Source organism: Medicago truncatula, chromosome 5, assembly GCF_003473485.1.
Source record: "Medicago truncatula cultivar Jemalong A17 chromosome 5, MtrunA17r5.0-ANR, whole genome shotgun sequence".
NCBI lineage: Eukaryota > Viridiplantae > Streptophyta > Magnoliopsida > Fabales > Fabaceae > Medicago > Medicago truncatula.
Genome location: NC_053046.1, coordinates 18,552,455 through 18,571,606, shown reverse-complemented (window position 1 = coordinate 18,571,606; position 19,152 = coordinate 18,552,455). Strand labels below are relative to the sequence as shown.

Below are 19,152 nucleotides of genomic sequence, written 5' to 3'. Positions count from 1 at the left end.
GGCTGTGTTAAGATGACTAACAAAACATGAAAATGAGATGTCGAAATTACAAAACATATATTCTACTTTTCATTCCAATTCTATTAATTACATAACGGTTAAGAAATACTATAGATTATTTTGATAAATGAAAGCAATAAAATTCCATAAAGAAAGTTACATTTGCGATCCTTTCACTTAATTATCGATAATTATTAGGTCCTTTATTTTTTTTAAACTTATTTTAGTCCATTAGCATATAATTTTTAAGCTTTCATGTATAAATATATTAAAATAATAAAAATTTCGATCGTTATTTCGATCTAAGTTAAAGGACCAACAAAACAATTTTGCCAAATCAATATAACTCCTTTCCAATCAAATCCTAAAAGTCAACTACTCCAAATACAAAGTGCAAATCTTCTTTCTTCTCTTCCAAATTGAGTCACATAATCCACACTTGTTCTTCTTACCAACATTACCAAATAAGCTACTACATTAGCATACAAAATATAACATTGTTTCAAGGTTGAGAAATGCAGTCTGGTGGAGAAGATGCAACCACTGAGAAAGAAAACTATGCTTCTCTCTCCAATTTACTTCCACACTTTACTACTATTCCCAACATTCACAAAGCATGGCTTTTCAACTCACACACTACCAACAGTAAGCAATTCATAACCATCATTTATTTCACAGTTAGTTACTATACTAGTGTGTGTTAACTTCGCATCACGTTGGATTTGTCAGAATCACTTTGATTATTACTATATGAATTCTATTAGTTAGAGTTAGTTAGGATGTTAGTTAGTGTTTTTTGATAGTTAGTTACTCAATAAGCTCTATATATATAAAGCACTTATATACATTTTATACATCTTTTATCGATATGATTCCTTATGAATTTTACTCTCATTCGAGCTATCAAAGCTCTTTTATTACATTTTCTCATAATCTTCACTTATATTGCTAATTAAGGATGTTTTATTTCTGCTCCATAGCACAAGGAATGTTTTCTATCACCCAACCAGATGTTTTAACAAACAAGAACAAGACTTTGATTCTGTCCTGTAACTTTGTTAAACAAAAAAGTGATGGTTCTGTTGTTGAGTTTCTGTGGGCTCCGTTTCCAATTGAGATGCGTGGTGATGTGTCTATGATTGTTCCGTCGCCTTCTGGTTCTAAGCTTTTGGTGATTCGGAATAGTGACAGTGAAGGAGGGGGTTCTTGTTGCTTTGAGATTTGGAGTTCTTCTTGCTTGGAAAAGGAGTTTAGTATTCCTCAATCAATGCATGGATCGGTATACAATGATGGATGGTAAGTTTGATGACTTATGAGATTGAGATGTATTTATTATTATTAATTATTCATGTATGTGAGTTTGCAATGTTGAATTCAATGTTAAAGAGTTGCAATGGAACCAAAGCCTTTTGGCTTAATCGGTTGTAACCATGGTTTTAACACTCGCATAACAAAGTTCTACTAAAAAAATGCACAATAAAGATTTGTTTGTTTATTTTACCTTGGTTTAGGTTTGAAGGTGTCTCTTGGAACTTGGATGAAACATTGATAGCATATGTAGCAGAAGCACCCTCTCCTACAAAGCCAGTATTTAATAATACGGGCTACAAGAAAGGTGGTTGTGCAGAGAATGATTTTGGTATCTGGAAAGGTCAAGGAGAGTGGGAGGAGGATTGGGGAGAAACATATGCTGCAAAGAGACAACCTACACTTTTTGTTATCAACATCAACAGGTTTTTCATCATTCATATTCATGTCAGATATTATTTAGGATCAATACTCAATAGTTGTCAAGTAGCGGCAATAGAGGCACTGTAGCGCTGTCGCACAACATAACTTTATCTAATTGCTATTGTGCGATGATACATTGTTTAGTACAAAGTGCTCTCAAATAGTGGCTCTATCGCAGTGTAGAATAGCCAAATTTGAACAAACTGCTATTTTCCGAATTTCACAATTCACAACAGAGTAATCTTACTTTAACTAGTATTTTCGCAGTGGAGAGGTGCAAGCTGTCAAAGGAATTGACAAATCTTTGAGCGCTGGCCAAGTTGTGTGGGCTCCATTTACCGAAGGCTCAGAACAATATCTTGTTTTTGTCGGGTGGTCATCTGGGACAAGAAAGCTTGGTATGAAGTACTGTTCTAACAGGCCTTGTGCATTGTATGCGGTTAGAGCACCGCATCACGAGTCACAATCTGAGGAACCAGAACATCAGTGAGTCACTTTAGTAAGAAATTCTTAACTCCCAATTTTTTCATATCTTTTAGAAAGAACAAACTTGTTGCTAAGTTTGGTTAATTCTGAAAAGAATGATGAAACTAATATTTTACATATAGCTCATCAACTGAAGAATTGCATGCACTGAACCTAACTCCAACAATAAGCAGTGCTCTTTTTCCACGATTCAGGTGGAGTCAGCTACTTGTGTTTAATTTTAATATCTACTAGTATATGCGTGGTGTCCCTAAACCGCTAACAATTATTCATGAATTTTCTACCAGTCCAAATGGAAAATTCCTTGTATTTTTATCTGCAAAAAGTGCTGTGAACTCTGGCGTGCACAATGCTACAAATTCACTTCATAGGATTGATTGGCCAACTGATGGAAAACTGTACCAATCTGCCAATATTTATGACATCGTAAGCTCTTCTTGTGGCCATCTTAATTTGGATGTATTTGGTTTGTTTGCAGGTTGCATTTTTTTTTAATTTAGACTTTAGAAGTCTAGAATAAACTCCTAAAGTAGTCCTCTAAAAATTATGGTGTCCTGACAATATAACATTAGTCTTCCAAAGAATTTTCACCAAATAAGTCTCTCAACGATCTAAAATGTCACACATTTATCCTTATGGAGGGGCTAAAGTGGTTCTACGAAATGATATGTTTGGTAAATGCTTTGAATATTTGAAATTGAGGGTCTGATTTGGTGACATGCTAATCATTGGAAAACCCATTGGAAATTTTGTTGCCAAGCAATAACAATCTTTAAAGCACCTTAGCTTAAATATATTTTACTTAAAATGTGTAATCTTTGCAGAAGTCATAAGGTGATGTTTTTGACAGTTATTAACTCTGGCTTTTTCAATCAATTCTGAAGATTCCTGTTGTAATGTGTGCTGAAGATGGTTGTTTTCCTGGGCTTTATTGTACAACTGTCCATAATAATCCTTGGCTTTCTGACAACTGCACAATGATCTTATCATCCATCTGGCACAGCTGCGAAGTTCTACTTTCTGTGAATGTGTTGAGGTAACTATATAACAATAGGAATGTTTTTATCCATCTATTAATGGTTTATGTATTCATGGTTATCAGCTCGTGATTCATATCGTGAATCAGCAGAACTATTTCCCAAATCATGACTCAAATATTATTATAAATCACAAGAACTTTCTTGAATTGAATATTATTATGAATCATAAGGCACATTACTAATTTAAGACTCAAGTCTTAAATCAAACCACAAAAGAAAAGTGGCCGAGTATAAAAAGTTGATGAAAAAAAGTGGGACTTTACTAAATTCAGGAAATGATTCATTAAAATGAAATGGGATACATTGAGTTCCATTTTGTATCGATTCGAGATATGACTTGCATGTATCATAAGATACTGGAAACTGTATATATTCTTTCTGATAATTTTTTTGTCATTATAGTGGGAAAATATTACGTATCAGCCCAGCAGACTCAAATTTCTCGTGGAATCTTCTTACGCTGGATGAGGACAATATTCTTGCCAGTAAGAACAAATTCTCAGTTTTTCACTACTTTGGTCTTCTAAAGTGGAGAAGTGTGTTTTATCCCATTTCCTTGTCAACTGTTTTGCAGTTTCCAGCAATCCAGTCAATGTTCCTCAAATTATGTATGGAATGGCCATTGAGAAGACAAAGGGAAATTCTATATGGAGTTGGTCAAAGATATCCAGTCCCATACTCAAATGCTCTGACAAGGTTTGTATTATGTATTTCTTTAGGTATATTAGTGGAAACAGATGTTTCAAAAGTATATTATTCTATATGTTTAGATGTGAATCACTGTACTTTGGTTGCAGGTTAGATCTTTGCTGTCCTCTATCCAGTGCAGTATACTGAAGATCCCGGTCACAGATGGCTCTAGTAATACAACAAAAGGTCTTTTAGTTGCTTTGGTTTCTTGGTCATGGATACGTAACATTAAGTTGAATGACTTAATGAGATTTGAAACATGTTTTAATTTTTGTGTGTGTGCGTGTGTGTTTATTCTCACAAAGTAGTTGAGAAAATATCTTATTCCATCTTATGGAACTCACTCTTTATCTTTTGTTGTTTCTATATCAATGAATTTTCATGTTGGAGATCTTGGAGCCTGTTAGGTTTGAGGAAATGTTTTTTGATTGCATATCTTGTTTTTTTAAAAACAAAAATTTCATATTATTTTCACTCTGTTCCTGTTTCTAAGGATTTGGTTAAGAAGCAACATAAACTATAGAATTCATATAAGAATCTCATGAGTTGTTTGTTATGTTACAATTGAGAGCATTGGACACGTTAAATTGATTAAAAAATCTTTTCATACAGTGCAAATATTTATTTGGTAACCACATACTTCTATAACAAATCCAACACATTATATAGTGATAGCTATGCGTAAATCTTAATCGAGTTTTTGGGATCACTTAACCGACTGTCTAATATGTGTTTATCCTAAGTTTTATTTCAGGTGCTGCTAAACCTTTTGAAGCTATATTTGTCTCATCCAAAACCAAGAACAAGGATGTATTTGATCCATTAATTGTGATCCTTCATGGAGGGCCACAAGACGTCTCTTCGTCACACTTCTCAAATTCTTGGGCGTTTCTATCTTCAGTTGGATACAGTTTGCTAATTGTAAATTACAGGTAATACTTGTTCCTGAAATGCAGTTAGAGATTTGGTCGGAACATGCATATTACAACATCAGAATCACTCAATAAAAGCATGCCTAGAAAAGAAACGGAAAACGAAGAACACCGCTCCTTGTATAATTATCTCTTTTAAGGATTCTTACAAGTTTACAACCTTATTATTTCTCAGAGGTTCATTAGGATTTGGTGAGGAAGCATTACAATCTCTTCCAGGGAAAGTTGGATCACAGGTGTTTATTGTTTTCTACATCTGAATAGAGTTTGGTTATACTATCTGAGCAATCATATACTTTATAAGCTAATTCCATAACTACCGTGGACTTTCTAGCTGAATATTTATTTTAGCTTTTCACTGTAGGATGTCAATGATGTTCTCTCTGCTATAGATCATGTAATCAACTTGGGTCATGCCAGTCCATCAAAGATTACGGTGATGGGAATTTCACATGGTGGTTTTTTGACGACTCATTTGATTGGCCAGGTGCAATTAGCCCAATTACCATGACTTATTTCTGACATATACATATATCTTCTATACATGCTTTATTAACTCCTCTTCTTGCAATACCAGTTCTTGTTAACAACCGAACTTTGTGTTTGTATGTCAAGAATCTATTTTAACTTGGTTTTGTTTGTTAAAAAGTAGTAGATGCTGAATAAGCTAGCAGACAAAAGATGAGTTTATGGTGGATAGCTGATAAGCTAGCTAATAGCGCTTAAGTTAGTTGATTGAATTTGAAGTGTTTGATAAACTTAGTGGTTGAACTAATTTAAGCTCGTAAAATACTTTATTTTGAAGTAGCATCTCGAAAAACACTAAGCATTTGAGCTCAAAAAATACTTCAATAATATGTGAGTTCAAACGCTACTTGAAGTAGCATCTCAAAAAACACTTTAAGCTCGTGAAATAACATTTGTTACGAAACAACTTTATTTTGATCATACAAGCTTCTACACTATAAGCTATCCTCTATAAGGTATCCTCTATAAGCTAGGAGTTTGGACATGTCAAACAGAGCCATACTAGTTGCTATATGACTTGCATTTGCTGTGATTCATAACACCTGTCATACTATATTACCAATACGAATTCAGATTAGTCTATTTTGTGGTAGAAATTACTTACTTATTGGTGATACTAATATTGTCAAAATAGGGGATAAAGGTGTAATACCTTTCTCAGATGTTATGGGATATAATTGTTGTTCTAATTACTGCAGGCACCCGAGAAGTTTGTAGCAGCGGCAGCAATTAATCCTGTTTGTAACCTTGCAATGATGGTTGGCACAACTGATATACCTGATTGGTGCTATGTAGAGGCCTTTGGAACAACTGCAAGAGATTGCTTTAGTGAAGCACCATCAGCAGAAGATTTAACTCTCTTCTACAGCAAGTCTCCTATTTCGCACGTTTCAAAGGTCTTATATTGCAAGAATTCTCTTTTCACTATCTATCTGTGAACTTATCTTTTGAGTCTAACTGTGCGGACTATGTATTGCTTTTTCAATTTATATGAAGCATGAATTTCATTTCCTTGGCATTACCTGTTTCTTGCTTTTTATGTATTTTATGTATTTCGTTCCATGGATATGTGGACCTGTCACGGTTTTTTTTCATCAACATAATTGCATGATGATATTCTCTCCTTAAAGTTTTATTTTACTGAAAATTGAGCTAATGAAGTTATTTAACATATGATTTCAATCAATGAGAGTTTGTTTTGTCAAGAAAAAACCAATGAGAGTTCGTCGTTGAGTAGTCTACTTCTCTATTACCCTTAATTCCATTTTTCATATAATTGAATTTCATGGTTATGCATCCTGAATTAATCCCGAGCATTGGCTAAATGATTATGACATATCCTACTGCATACAGTTGATTTCTAACATTATGTGTTTTGATGAATTCTGCAGGTAAAAGCACCAACACTTTTCCTTTTAGGTGGTCAAGATCTCCGTGTTCCAAAATTCGATGGACTGCAAGTAAGTACTTGATAGCTTTAGGTATAGTTTAGTGAAACTCTCATGATTTCCTTTATTGATATTGTAGGACAGTAGATCTTTCATTGTTTTAAAGGAAATGATTCCTGGACGTTGTTCTTTAGTGTTTCTTCGTATTTTTGAAATGTGTGTAAGTTGTTAAAGAATAAAAGTAAGTGAGAGATAGAGATAAATATGTATGATGTCGAGTACAATATCTGCATTTTGATGTTTAAATAACATAATTGCTGTTTAAATGTCTAGTATGCTCGAGCTTTAAAGGAGAAAGGAGTAGATGTCAAAATCATCATGTTTCAAAATGATGTTCATGCCCTCAAAAGGTAGACAACTTCAACATACCTTTGCCTTCCTACTGCATAGAATCAGAATCATGGTTTTAAATTTTTAATACATGAACTGTTTTGGAATTTTAAATAACTCTCTAAACTTTACATATTTGTAAATGAATCTTGAACTTGTTTATAAATTTTAATTAGGTCCCTTACCTAAACAGTTTTTAATTGGGTCCTTGAATAACAAGTTTATAATTTTTTTGTTGAGAAACTTATTTGAAAATCCTCAAATAGTTCAAGGGTTATCAGAGTAATTAAACCTTTGATATTATATTTTTGCAGGCCACAATCTGAATGGGAATGCATCCTTAACATTGGAGTGTGGTTCAACAAATACTGCAAATAATTGCGTCGCAAGTCACAATACTTCCTAAATATTCAAGTAATGGAATGAGGATTTGCGGCACTGAGACACCAGCTATATCCACCAGAGTCAATTGTTTGATACACTTTCAGCTAATCAACATTTGAAACATGTTTGGAGACAACATTTTTTTGTTACATTACAAGTGACAAGTGAAATGCATATTGAAGTGAACGCTTTGGAATATGCACATGAAATGAAAACAAGGGTTACTGGATAATACTTGTTGCATGTAATGATAAAATTTGGAATATGGTACAAATAATTCACAGAAAAGCATACCATTTACATATATAGTGCTGCTAAATGGAAATACTAGTAACTAACAAAACCAACTCTAAACTAAACAACTAATTGAAATTTGAATACTAGTAGAAATAACCAAATAATTGGGAATACTAATCTAACAAAACCAACTTGGAGATGAATTATCGAAAGAGAAATGATATTTGCACAACCATTTTATTACAACTTTTTGACAAATTTATCTCTCATACTCACATTATATTCTTATTCTCTCTCTATTATTTTGGACCAATAAGAAAAGAGAAAATAAAAGTTGTCATCAAAGTTGTCCCAAATGGTTGTACATATATCACTACTCTTATCGAAATAACTACTTCTAGTGGCTAGAGCTCACACAATTTAATTGTGGAGAAGTGGAGTGTCCGGGGTTCGAACCCCGGCCCCTGCATATAAAATGCGATATCCCTACCAACTGAGCTAAGCTCCCGGCGATAGATATGAGTATTTTTATTATGAAATAATGTGACACATGCATGGTAAGGTAAGGTAAGGTGGTGGCTATTGCCATGGTTATTTTAATGGGGTGGAGGACTCTATCATCAGTGTCACCCGTTGCTATATTATCTCAAACTTTTTCAACTCATTTCCCCCAAAACCCATTTTCTACTATTTCTCTCTCTCATCGTTCTTCTTTTCATTATTCATCATCATCATCATCAGCAAAATCACCCATTTTCCTCCTCACGTAACTTCTCAATTCTCTCATCTCATTTTCTATTATTACACTGTTTTATTATACTACTTAACTAACTTACTCTTCAACCAGAAAATCTTCATCAATGGAGAATCCAAAAACCAAAGAATTTCCACTAGGAATCGATGAAGAAACAGAACAACAATATTCACTTCACTCCAATTTACTTCAACAATTCACTTCAATCTCTTCCATCGACAAATCATGGATTTTCAATTCAAACACAGGTAAATCCAAATTCAAATCCACTTTCATATTTCAAATTTCAATTTCATTTGATTATGTTATTATTTTTACGGTTATTTATAGCAGATTCTTCATCACAAGGAATGATGTTTTCTGTGAGTCAACCGAACCTTCTAGCGAACAAGAAACGGAAGTTTATTCTATCGTCAACCGTTAACAAACGGAGCGACGGTTCCGTTGGTTTAGATTGGGCTCCGTTTCCTGTTGAGATGACTGGAGTTTCTGTTATGGTTCCGTCGCCATCGGGTTCGAAGCTTTTGATTGTGAGAAATCCGGAAGGTGATGGTGGTTGTAAGTTTGAAATTTGGAGTAATTCTTGTCTTGAAAACGAGTTTTCTGTACCGCAATCGAAACATGGTTCGGTTTATGCTGATGGATGGTAAATTTACTGTCACTATTACTTCATATGTTATGGTTAATTGATCTTAGTCATTGATTTGATATCGAACGGTTCAGATTACACATTCACTAGGCTTTCTTTGGATATACAATTTATTATAGCTTAAACGCTTGTCATCACTTATATCAGTTTTAATTTGAAACAATCTCGGCTGAGGTCAGTTACTACGTGACAATGTTACAAGTTACTGAGCTGTGGCCTGTTTGGATATACGACTCACTGTATGTTTTGTTTTGAGTTGAAAAGAATTGATTTTGAGTGAATTGATTCTAACTAAAAGTGAGTTGAGAGTACAGTGATTTGTGTTTGGATAGATTCTTTTTAAAATTGAGTTGAACTATAAATGTGTGTAAAAATCAATTCTAGAATCAAAAGCTACTTATCTTAGCTTCAAGTGGAATCAATTCTACTTGAAAGCAACCAAACATGTAGGAATCAATTGTTCACCTTTAGAATCAATTTTGACCCCTTTAGAAGTAGCCAAACATACAATTATTTGCAGCTTATAGCATAAGCACTTATAGTGATAAACGATTATGTATAAGCTGTTTCTGTCATAAAAGATAAAACAAAATTAAATTGTTTTTTCGTATAAGCTATAAGCTATTTTCATTAGCTATCTTGAAGATATTATGAAAATAAGCTGAAACGGTTTACGAACATGCTGTTTTCATAAGTTCTCAGAAAAAGTCTTGCAGGTACATATGCTAGTAAATAAGCTTAAGTAAGAAAATACAAATAGGCCCTTAGTCATTGATTTAGATCAAATGATGCAGACTGCAAATTACACATTCACCATATCAGTTTTAAATAAACTTGGTTCAGGCCAGTTACTACATGACACTTACAAGTTACCAGAGGGAATATGTTCCAGTGTCATATTTTCATTTTGTACGCTTCAATAATACTTCAAGATTCAAATTGTATTTTACAATGTATTTTGAGTTTAATCCGGATGCAGTGTTGGACATCCAATTAGAATTCAGCAGATTGCCATTATGCTCACTTTGTAACCACATTTAATTACCATTTCTTTTTACAAAATACTGGATTTTCATTAGACGTTGGTATAAAATTAGTTTACGCTGACAATGTAATCTCCTTTTCTCATTTATGTAGCTTCTTTTAAAAAAATAAAATAAAATAAATATGAATGCAAATGTCCATATCATAATGATTGGATACATACTAGCATTTCATTATATTTACAATGATGCATGCTATGTTTGGATTTGGGTTCCTCCCAGCATTAACACAATCACTTAGTTATCAATTTGGACAGTTAGACTAAGATTGGACGGCTCATATTCTGACTTTGTTGTTTTAGATCTGATTTACCGAAATCAGAATATGGGTCGTTTGCCCCTTACTATGTTCTATATTAGATTGCGTAACTGCAAAGATTTGCTTTTTATTTTTATTCTTATTTAATCTGCTGTAGTATAATCTCTTTTTAAATACAAAAACAGTAAAAAAAAAATCTTAATACCAAAACCAAATTAGTTTTTTTTTAAAGCTATATATACTTTCTTTAAAAATAAAAAAATCAACATTACCCTCTCGTCTAATATTGTCATGTCTTGTGATCTTAAAACTTGGATGCGTTCACATGTCCTTTTTGTAACTCAAGTGTTTTGTGTTGTTTTCGTGCTTTCTAGCTGTTGTTTCTTTTTTGTAATCAGCTTATGTTTCGGTGTCTTGTTCTGTGAAATTGTAGGTTTGAGGGTATCTCTTGGAACTCAGATGAAACTCGTATAGCATATGTTGCTGAAGAGCCTTCCCCTGCAAAGCCTACATTCAATGATCAGGGCTACAAGGTAAGTGGTTCTGATGACAAGGATTCCAGCAGCTGGAAAGGTCAAGGAGATTGGGAGGAAGACTGGGGAGAAACATATGCGGGAAAAAGACAGCCTGCACTTTTTGTCATAAACATTACTAGGTTTTCTATGTTTATATTCATTAATGTAGTAAAGATTTAATTTATGGATAAAAATCCTAATTACGATAGTGATTTTACAGTGGAGAGGTTCAAGCCGTCAAAGGCATTGACAAATCTTTGAGTGTTGGCCAAGTTGTGTGGGCTCCATCAAGTGAAGGCTCTGCACAATATTTGGTTTTTGTTGGATGGTCATATGAGACAAGAAAACTTGGTATTAAGTACTGCTATAACAGGGCTTGTGCATTATATGCTGTTAAAGCACCACACGAATCAAAACCTAATGAAAATGAGATCCAGTAAGTCACTTCAATTTAATTTATTTTTGAAATTGATTTTGTTTTATTGAGTTTGGTTATGCTGAGCTGAAATATAAAGTTGTGATGATGCAGAGCAACTGAAGATGTTCAGGCATTAAAGCTAACTCAAACCATAAGTAGTGCTTTCCTCCCACGGTTCAGGTAAGCTGGTACTCACTTTCCCAATGCACATCACAGAATCAGGACTTTTAGGGCTTCTTCTTGTTTATATGTTGGAGGAACTATTTAATTAGAATTTTCTATAGTGGTATAGTTTTTGTATGCATGTAAGATATTGGTTGATGACAAGATGGCTGAGAATTTGGTTAATGATGAAGGTAACAGTTTACATTTCAGTGAGCAGTACCATGGAGTCAGTATTGTGGGTGATGTGGATAGTGGCTAAAGTAGAATGAAGAAATTTTATCTACCAAAAAAAAAAAAAAAATGAAGAAATTTTAAAAAGTTAATTTTCATTTTTCCTTCAATATCTTTTTTGAAACACTTTAATGATTATTGTGCAAATATTTTGAAGAATATAAAAAATAATCTGAAAACATCACAAACATACCTAAATGCTATTTATGTTATCAGTTCTCATTGCATGATATGGTTCAAGAGTTATTAGTAATAGGTGTGGCAATATGATTTGTACATTTGATTCTAATACATGAAATTTCTACCAGCCCAGATGGAAATTTTCTTGTATTTTTATCAGCAAGAAGCTCAGTTGATTCTGGAGCCCATTCTGCTACAAATTCACTTCATAGAATTGATTGGCCTAAGGATGTGAAACTCTATCAATCTGCAAAAGTTCATGATGTGGTAAGCTTTTTTTACAACCAGTTTAACTTTAATCCAAACAATTGCCATGGAGCTTTGTTATCTATTGTTACTCTTGCGTATTTTTATATGCTCATATTAATTAAAGCTTAAGAGTATGAATTTCTACTATATCATATGCTTAAGAACATGATCTATAGATTTTTTATTTTTTACTTTTTTACGGCAATGATCTAGAAAATTTAAATGTTGAATATGGTTTTGTTATTTATGTCTATGTTTTGCATATGATTTTTTGTTTCTAGAACGTGTATTTATTGTGATTGAAACGGTAATGCTTTTTCTATAACAATTGAATGAGGGTTTGGTTTGGTTAGGAAACTTCACAATTTCGTCTTCTTGGGACTGCATATTTATTTGTCTTCTTATCTGAGTCCTAGTTTCAGTTTTCATAGATGACGTTGAATTTGATGTGCACCATACTTGGTCTCATGTCTAGTATCATTTTCACGAGGCTGTTTGTACTGTCCTCAAGGATTCTAGCTTTTGAAACCTAGTAGATGTTTGAAACCCAAATACTAGTTTGCTTGGAAATATGCTTTTTCAACTTCTCATATGACTGAAGTAGCATCAAGACCCAACATCTGAACTCATCTCTAAACTATATTTTCTAAATAAGCTATAAAACGAGTATGGTAATTTCATTTTGGCTAAAATATGGTTTTAGTCCCTGCAAATATGCCTCGTTTTGGTTTTACTCCCTGGTAAAAAAAAAAATTGTTTTTGGTCCCTGCAAAATTTTTTGTTTTTGAAAATAGTCCCTGACCCCACTTTTGTGATGATTTGCATACGTGGCACATTATAACTGAACCAATTTTGTAGTTTTTGGTCCCTGCAAAATATTTTGTTTTTAAAAAAGGTCCTTGCAAAATTTTTTGTTTTTGAAAATAATCCCTCAGGGACTATTTTCAAAAACAAAAAATTTTGCAGGGACCAAAAACAATTTTTTTTTTACCAGGGACTAAAACCAAAACGAGGCATATTTGCAGGGACTAAAACCATATTTTAGCCTTTCATTTTTTACATAATGACTGATTAGTTTTTGTCTTAAACTCAATGAAGCTATTGTAACTTTTTTATATTATTATTTTTTTAAAGATACCAGTTGTGCTGTGTGCGGACGATGATGGCTTTCCTGGGCTTTACTTTTCAAGTATCCTTAGTGATCCATGGCTTTCTGATGGCCACACATTGATTATACCCTCTGTCTGGCACAGCAGTCAAGTTTTACTTTCTGTAAATGTGTTTAGGTAAGGTAACTATAGCAGTAGGAATATATTTTATTAGGTTTATGTAAACCATTATGCAAATCATCTTGACCAAATTCTGCTCATTTTCATCAAATATAGTGGACAAATAAAACGAATCACCCCTGCGGACTCAAATTTCTCGTGGAGTCTCCTTACGTTGCATGGGAACAATATTTTTGCTGGTAACTTTAGATGCTCATTTATCTTTGTTCTATATTTTTGGAGTATGATGTGTTACTTCAGTCTAACTTGTTTCAACTATATGCAGTTTCTAGCAGTCCAGTAGATGTTCCTCAAGTCAAGTATGGAACCTTTGTTGAGAAGGAAGGTGGTAATAGTGAATGGAGGTGGTCAGATGTATCAAATCCCATATATAAATGCTCTGACAAGGTTATTATGGATTATTTGTATGGGTTATTTTTGCATATAAAAACAATCTCCTATATGCTAAAAGTGCATCATTGGAATTTCCTGCAGGTAAGATCTTTGTTGTCCTCTCTTACGTTTAGTATAATGAAGATCTCAGTCAAGGAGGCTTCTGAAAATCCAACTAAAGGTATATGATTCACTTTGGGTCTTTAGGCTAGACTAAATGCACAAATTTATCATAATGCAACTCTTATTTCCTGATCATCACAAATTGTGGGAGTAAACAATCAATGGCATTATGTGGGGCTTGGTATCTGTTATTGTTCTGCTACTGAAGCAATTAACCACTTAAGAAGAAACCCCACAAGTTAATGTTTCTTGGATGTCTACAGTTGGTTCGTGTGGCATATAAGAAATTTATTTGTCCTGTCCCTTTGTAGTTCCTAAGGTAGTGAGAAAATAAAAGTACCGTTGCATGAAGATGGTAAATAAAAGTACTGTTTCATGAAGATGATCAATATAAGCTCTACTAAATAAAAGAACCACTTGTATTAAGGTCGTTCATGGAAATTTAGAAGGAAAAAAAATGAATCATAAGGTTGTGTAGAATTGGTAGACTTTTCCGCTAATGGATAGCATGCTTAAGTATGACTACACCTGCAAGAAAATATAGTGAATACAGAATCATTATTGAATTCAGATGATCTTGATTGTGCCTTATATTATAAAATTGGTGGCTGAGTTGAGTTAAACTGAAATTTTCCTGAAAGTTTGTTTTTCATTTCCATTTTTTATGTCAATTTCAGGTTCTTGTAAACCTTATGAATCTATATTTGTGTCATCAAAAACCAAGAAAAGTGACGCATGTGATCCACTAATTGTGGTCCTTCATGGGGGACCACACTCAGTCTCATTGTCAAGCTTTTCAAAGTCACAGGCTTTTCTTTCTTCACTTGGATATAGCTTGTTGATTGTCAACTACAGGTAAATAATAGCCCCTTCAGTGTCTGAGAATTTAAAATTCATCATTTGTTTGATGATTTTTATGCTGAAAAATGATTTTATAATATTAACTTTTTAGCATAAAATTCTCTGCTTTGTTTATATGACTTATATTATGTGACAAAGAAGTTCAAGCCTTTATTAATTTATATCTAAGAGTATCAAAATGTCACCTTTGAGGGGATCCTTCCCCTGATGAAGCTTTTGAGTATCATGGCAGCTTAGATGCATGTGATTGTGGAAGGGACATAAAATGACATATCTTCTAAATAATGAATTGCATTCTGGGTGTTTGGACAAACAATCTTTCCAAATAGTGTTCAATTATCCCCTTTCTTCTTGAAGCTACTATCATATTCAACATTTGTTTTTCTTTGCACTAGATCATTTACCTATTAAGCTTCATATTTCCCAATAATCTGGTTTATAAATATTTAATATCTTAGTGTTTTGGTAGTGAAAGAGGATAAACCTGGGAATTGTAATCTGAATAATATGATTAGATCGATATGGTGTGGATCAATACATCTAGCCTATTGGCCCTATCTTTGTTTTGACAGGTTTGTCCCTATCATTACTAATAAAGGGAGCATGTGTACAACTAATCTTTTAATCTGCTTGTTGTATCGTATAATATACTAAATGCTTTTGTCTAAGAAAGATTGATATTGTCAATACCTTTATGAGTTAGCCAGTATGACCCCACAATGCCTGAAGCGTCTTTTAGATGTCCTGTATAGTTGAACAAATGTCTAGGACTACTGGACTAGTACTTCTACAAGTTTCTTACTTGACAATATTTTGCAGAGGTTCATTAGGATTTGGAGAGGAAGCCTTACAATCTCTTCCGGGGAATATTGGATCTCAGGTTCTTAATTGTTTTTCCTTCTGAGTTCTAAATTTTCATTTTGCCGTGTAATCTATCTACTGCAGCTCTCTTCCTAAGCAAGTTAAAAAATTATATTATGACCTTTTTTTTATACGAGGATGGATCTTGATCTGTGTCATATGCAGGACGTCAATGATGTACTCAGTGCTATTGATCATGTCATAGACTTGGGACTTGCCAGTCCATCAAAGATTGCAGTTCTTGGTGGTTCACATGGTGGCTTTCTGACAACCCACTTGATTGGCCAGGTACAAGTCCACATGCTTTGACTTTTGAAATCTTATACATATTTTATATAAATAATTCTTCTATCTATTCATTCTTGCAAGTTAACCTCAATTTTTGTGACATTGGAGCCTTGGATTTATTGTCAAGATAACTTAAAAAGGGCTTGGGCATGTAATGCTGTAAATTGGATATTCACAAAATTAATAGGTTATGTTGAGGGCTGCATATTGTTTTTCTAGTGGCAGTCATTATTCTTATTAGTTGATTAATTTTATTACAATAGCATCAACAAAACAATAGGATTTCCAATTTTGCTGAACTATCACATACCAGTATAAGATCATTTGATGCAACTTTGAATTTAAGTGGCTTTTGGCGTAGCTTACCAGTGGTAGAATTTTTTTGAAGCAATTAGATTATATGAAGGGGGCCTTGACACTATTTGGAGTTGCTTCCGTGTAACTAGGTCACACAATTGAGTTGTGGAATCGGTCTCTCAAAAATATATGGTAAAGCTTCTTAAATGGGGCTACTATGGATCTGACCTCTGCTTGGATCCCTCTGTAGCGGAATTGTAGAAGCTTTATAACACCCGATTTCTCTAAGCAATTTGATAATATAAAAAATTGTGAATTTTATATTCAAAACAATTCATGAAAGATGTATATATATTAAAAATTAACCTGGTGTGCATGATAAATATTCACTTTAAAAGTGGTGTGATTATGCCTAGTGAAAAACATAGGCTTTCACAATTTATCTTAGGTTTTGTTTTAAGATTGTTCATAATTTAACCGTGTCTTTTTAATTGCTATAGGCTCCAGAGAAGTTTGTTGCAGCAGCTGCTAGGAATCCTGTTTGTAACCTTGAGCTGATGGTTGGTACAACTGATATTCCTGATTGGTGCTTTGTGGAGAGCTATGGTACCAACGGAAGGGATAGGATAACTGAAGCACCTTCAGCAGAGGATCTGACTCTATTTTATAGCAAGTCTCCTATCGCACACCTCTCGAAGGTCTGCACACTAAAATAAACTTTTGAAATATTGGATTGCATTAATGTTGCTCAGTATTTTATGCACTATCCGAAAGTACAAGAGCAATAATTCCTTCAAAAAAGGATAGTGGGCTTTGGTATTTTTAGCAAACTGCTTTAAGTGTTTTAATATTTCAGTACTTGCTTCAAATTTTATTTTGTTTCATACTTTTTTTCCTCATTCCAATTTATTGAGTTTTTTACTGTCATTTCTTTGGATTGCTTGACAAAAGATACCTGCAGACAATTGGTCTCAAATTTAATACGCTGCTCTAAAACCTACTATAGTTTATAACACTATTTATAATATTTCATACTTGTTAAACTCTGGCATTACAGATTTATATTTTGATGTTTGCAGGTAAAAACACCAACAGTGTTTCTCCTAGGTGCCCAAGATCTTCGTGTACCAATTTCGACTGGACTACAAGTAAGATTTTGATTCTCTTAGAATGAGCTGAATTACCTTCTAAAGTATGAATCATGTGATGGAGAAAACCATATTTTTTAAATCTGTAGTATGCTCGGGCTTTAAAGGAAAAAGGAGTACCGGTTAAAGTCATCCTGTTTCCAAATGATGTTCATGGAATTGACAGGTACACAAATATTACATAAAAATCTCTCTTAGTCTAAATAGAATTGTGAATTGTGATTGATAAAATAGTTTGGTTTAACTAATGTACAGACCACAATCCGACTTTGAAAGCTTCCTTAGCATTGCTGCATGGTTCAACAAGTATTGCAAATGAGGAGCATTTTCAGATATCAGTGATCAAATCTTATAACTTCTTCTTGTGTATACCCTGTTATGTTGCAAACTGTATTTTAAGAATGAAAAAGATATTGGACCAGACTGTATTTGACTTATGATTCTCTTTTCTTAAAGATTATGTCAACCGATGATTTTGTATGCTGATCTTCCAACTCTTCATTAACAATGGATGTCCACAATAAGAAGGTTGTGCCTAACACGCACCACCTTCGAGCAATCCATCCTTCAACAACGTTGTCTTTTTTTGAGGAACCCGTGACCAGTGTTATCAAAATCGATAGTTTAAGCAAAGTCCTTTTATCTATGTGAAATAAACTCGAAAATTCGACTCGATTTATGAGTTTATCTCATTAAAATAATATTAAAAATACTTTATACATGACATATAAACTTATATTACACAATAAATGTATCAATAATTAAAAAATTCAACTCAATTATTAACAAAAAAACTGACATGAACAAAATTGAACTTACAAAGAATATAAAAGAAAAAATTGTGTTAAAAATTGTATTGTGAGTTTACCTGATTTTAGTGGAGTTCACCTCGAGTCCAGCATAGTACACTCAGTTTTGTTTCTGAGTTTTAAAATAGGATAATATAAATATTCGATAAAAATAGGATAATATAAGACAATTTTTTTTTTTCTTCAGTTCAAAATCACGCATGATGTACTTATTTTCCATAGCGTTGATAAAAATTACGAACCGATTTGCACAAGAATGTGAGTGCATCCTGTTTTTACATATAAATCTGTCCTTTTAACTTAAATAGAATTGAAAATTGATAAATAGCTTGGTTTAACTTATGTGCAGGCCACAGTTTGATTTTGAAAGCTTCCTTAGCATTGCTGGGTGGTTCAACAAGTACTGCAAATGAGTAGCATTTTAAGATACTAGTGATCGAATCATATATCTTTCTGGATAATCTTGTGTAACAATGTGAAGTTTTTGGTCGCATACGGATGAGAAGCTATCAAATCTCTGGTGAAGAGATATGTTAGAGAAAGAAATGCAGTATTTATGAATTTATGCATAATTTTGATCAGGCATTAAGAGAATACGGAAACAATGAACAAGTTGCTGATTTTAAGAGTTAAAGCTCTGATCCGATGTTGACAACTGGTCTGCATAGCATTGTGTAGGATACTGCAAAAACTTACACAATAGAGATATTTAAAGAAGTTAAAAACGACATTCTCAAGTCTTCTTCATTATTAATCGTCTTTGAGTTGGTGGAAGTAGATGATAGGTTGATGTTTAAATTGATCAAAACATTTGATATAAGATATTGTTGTATCA

At 33.3% G+C, this 19,152-nt stretch overlaps 2 protein-coding genes across 4 annotated transcripts; both read left to right on the top strand.

Annotated features, from left to right (window-relative positions):
• The first annotated feature begins 355 nt into the window (after window positions 1-355).
• LOC11429366 (acylamino-acid-releasing enzyme) lies at window positions 356-7,912 on the top strand. The gene is made up of 17 exons (XM_003613854.4): window positions 356-645; window positions 981-1,296; window positions 1,512-1,733; window positions 1,999-2,217; window positions 2,340-2,411; window positions 2,505-2,643; window positions 3,102-3,253; window positions 3,660-3,742; window positions 3,832-3,953; window positions 4,055-4,133; window positions 4,702-4,879; window positions 5,055-5,115; window positions 5,244-5,366; window positions 6,106-6,303; window positions 6,799-6,867; window positions 7,129-7,205; window positions 7,500-7,912. The coding sequence occupies exons 1-17, from the start codon at window positions 516-518 to the stop codon at window positions 7,561-7,563; spliced, it is 2,304 nt and encodes a 767-aa protein (XP_003613902.2). The 5' UTR covers window positions 356-515; the 3' UTR covers window positions 7,564-7,912.
• Window positions 7,913-8,378: 466 nt separating this feature from the next.
• Window positions 8,379-18,047, top strand: LOC11420124 (acylamino-acid-releasing enzyme). 3 transcript variants are annotated; one of them, XM_039834182.1, is made up of 18 exons: window positions 8,379-8,572; window positions 8,654-8,808; window positions 8,909-9,206; window positions 10,945-11,166; window positions 11,247-11,462; window positions 11,556-11,624; window positions 12,149-12,287; window positions 13,404-13,555; window positions 13,655-13,737; window positions 13,824-13,945; window positions 14,033-14,111; window positions 14,731-14,908; window positions 15,734-15,794; window positions 15,941-16,063; window positions 16,861-17,058; window positions 17,440-17,508; window positions 17,598-17,674; window positions 17,764-18,047. In XM_039834182.1, the coding sequence occupies exons 1-18, from the start codon at window positions 8,394-8,396 to the stop codon at window positions 17,825-17,827; spliced, it is 2,484 nt and encodes an 827-aa protein (XP_039690116.1). In that variant the 5' UTR covers window positions 8,379-8,393; the 3' UTR covers window positions 17,828-18,047. The 3 variants fall into 3 exon arrangements, with proteins under 3 accessions (XP_039690116.1, XP_003613901.1, XP_003613900.2); XM_003613853.4 differs by having other exon boundaries at window positions 8,894-9,206; XM_003613852.4 differs by having other exon boundaries at window positions 8,891-9,206.
• The last annotated feature ends 1,105 nt before the right edge of the window (window positions 18,048-19,152 follow it).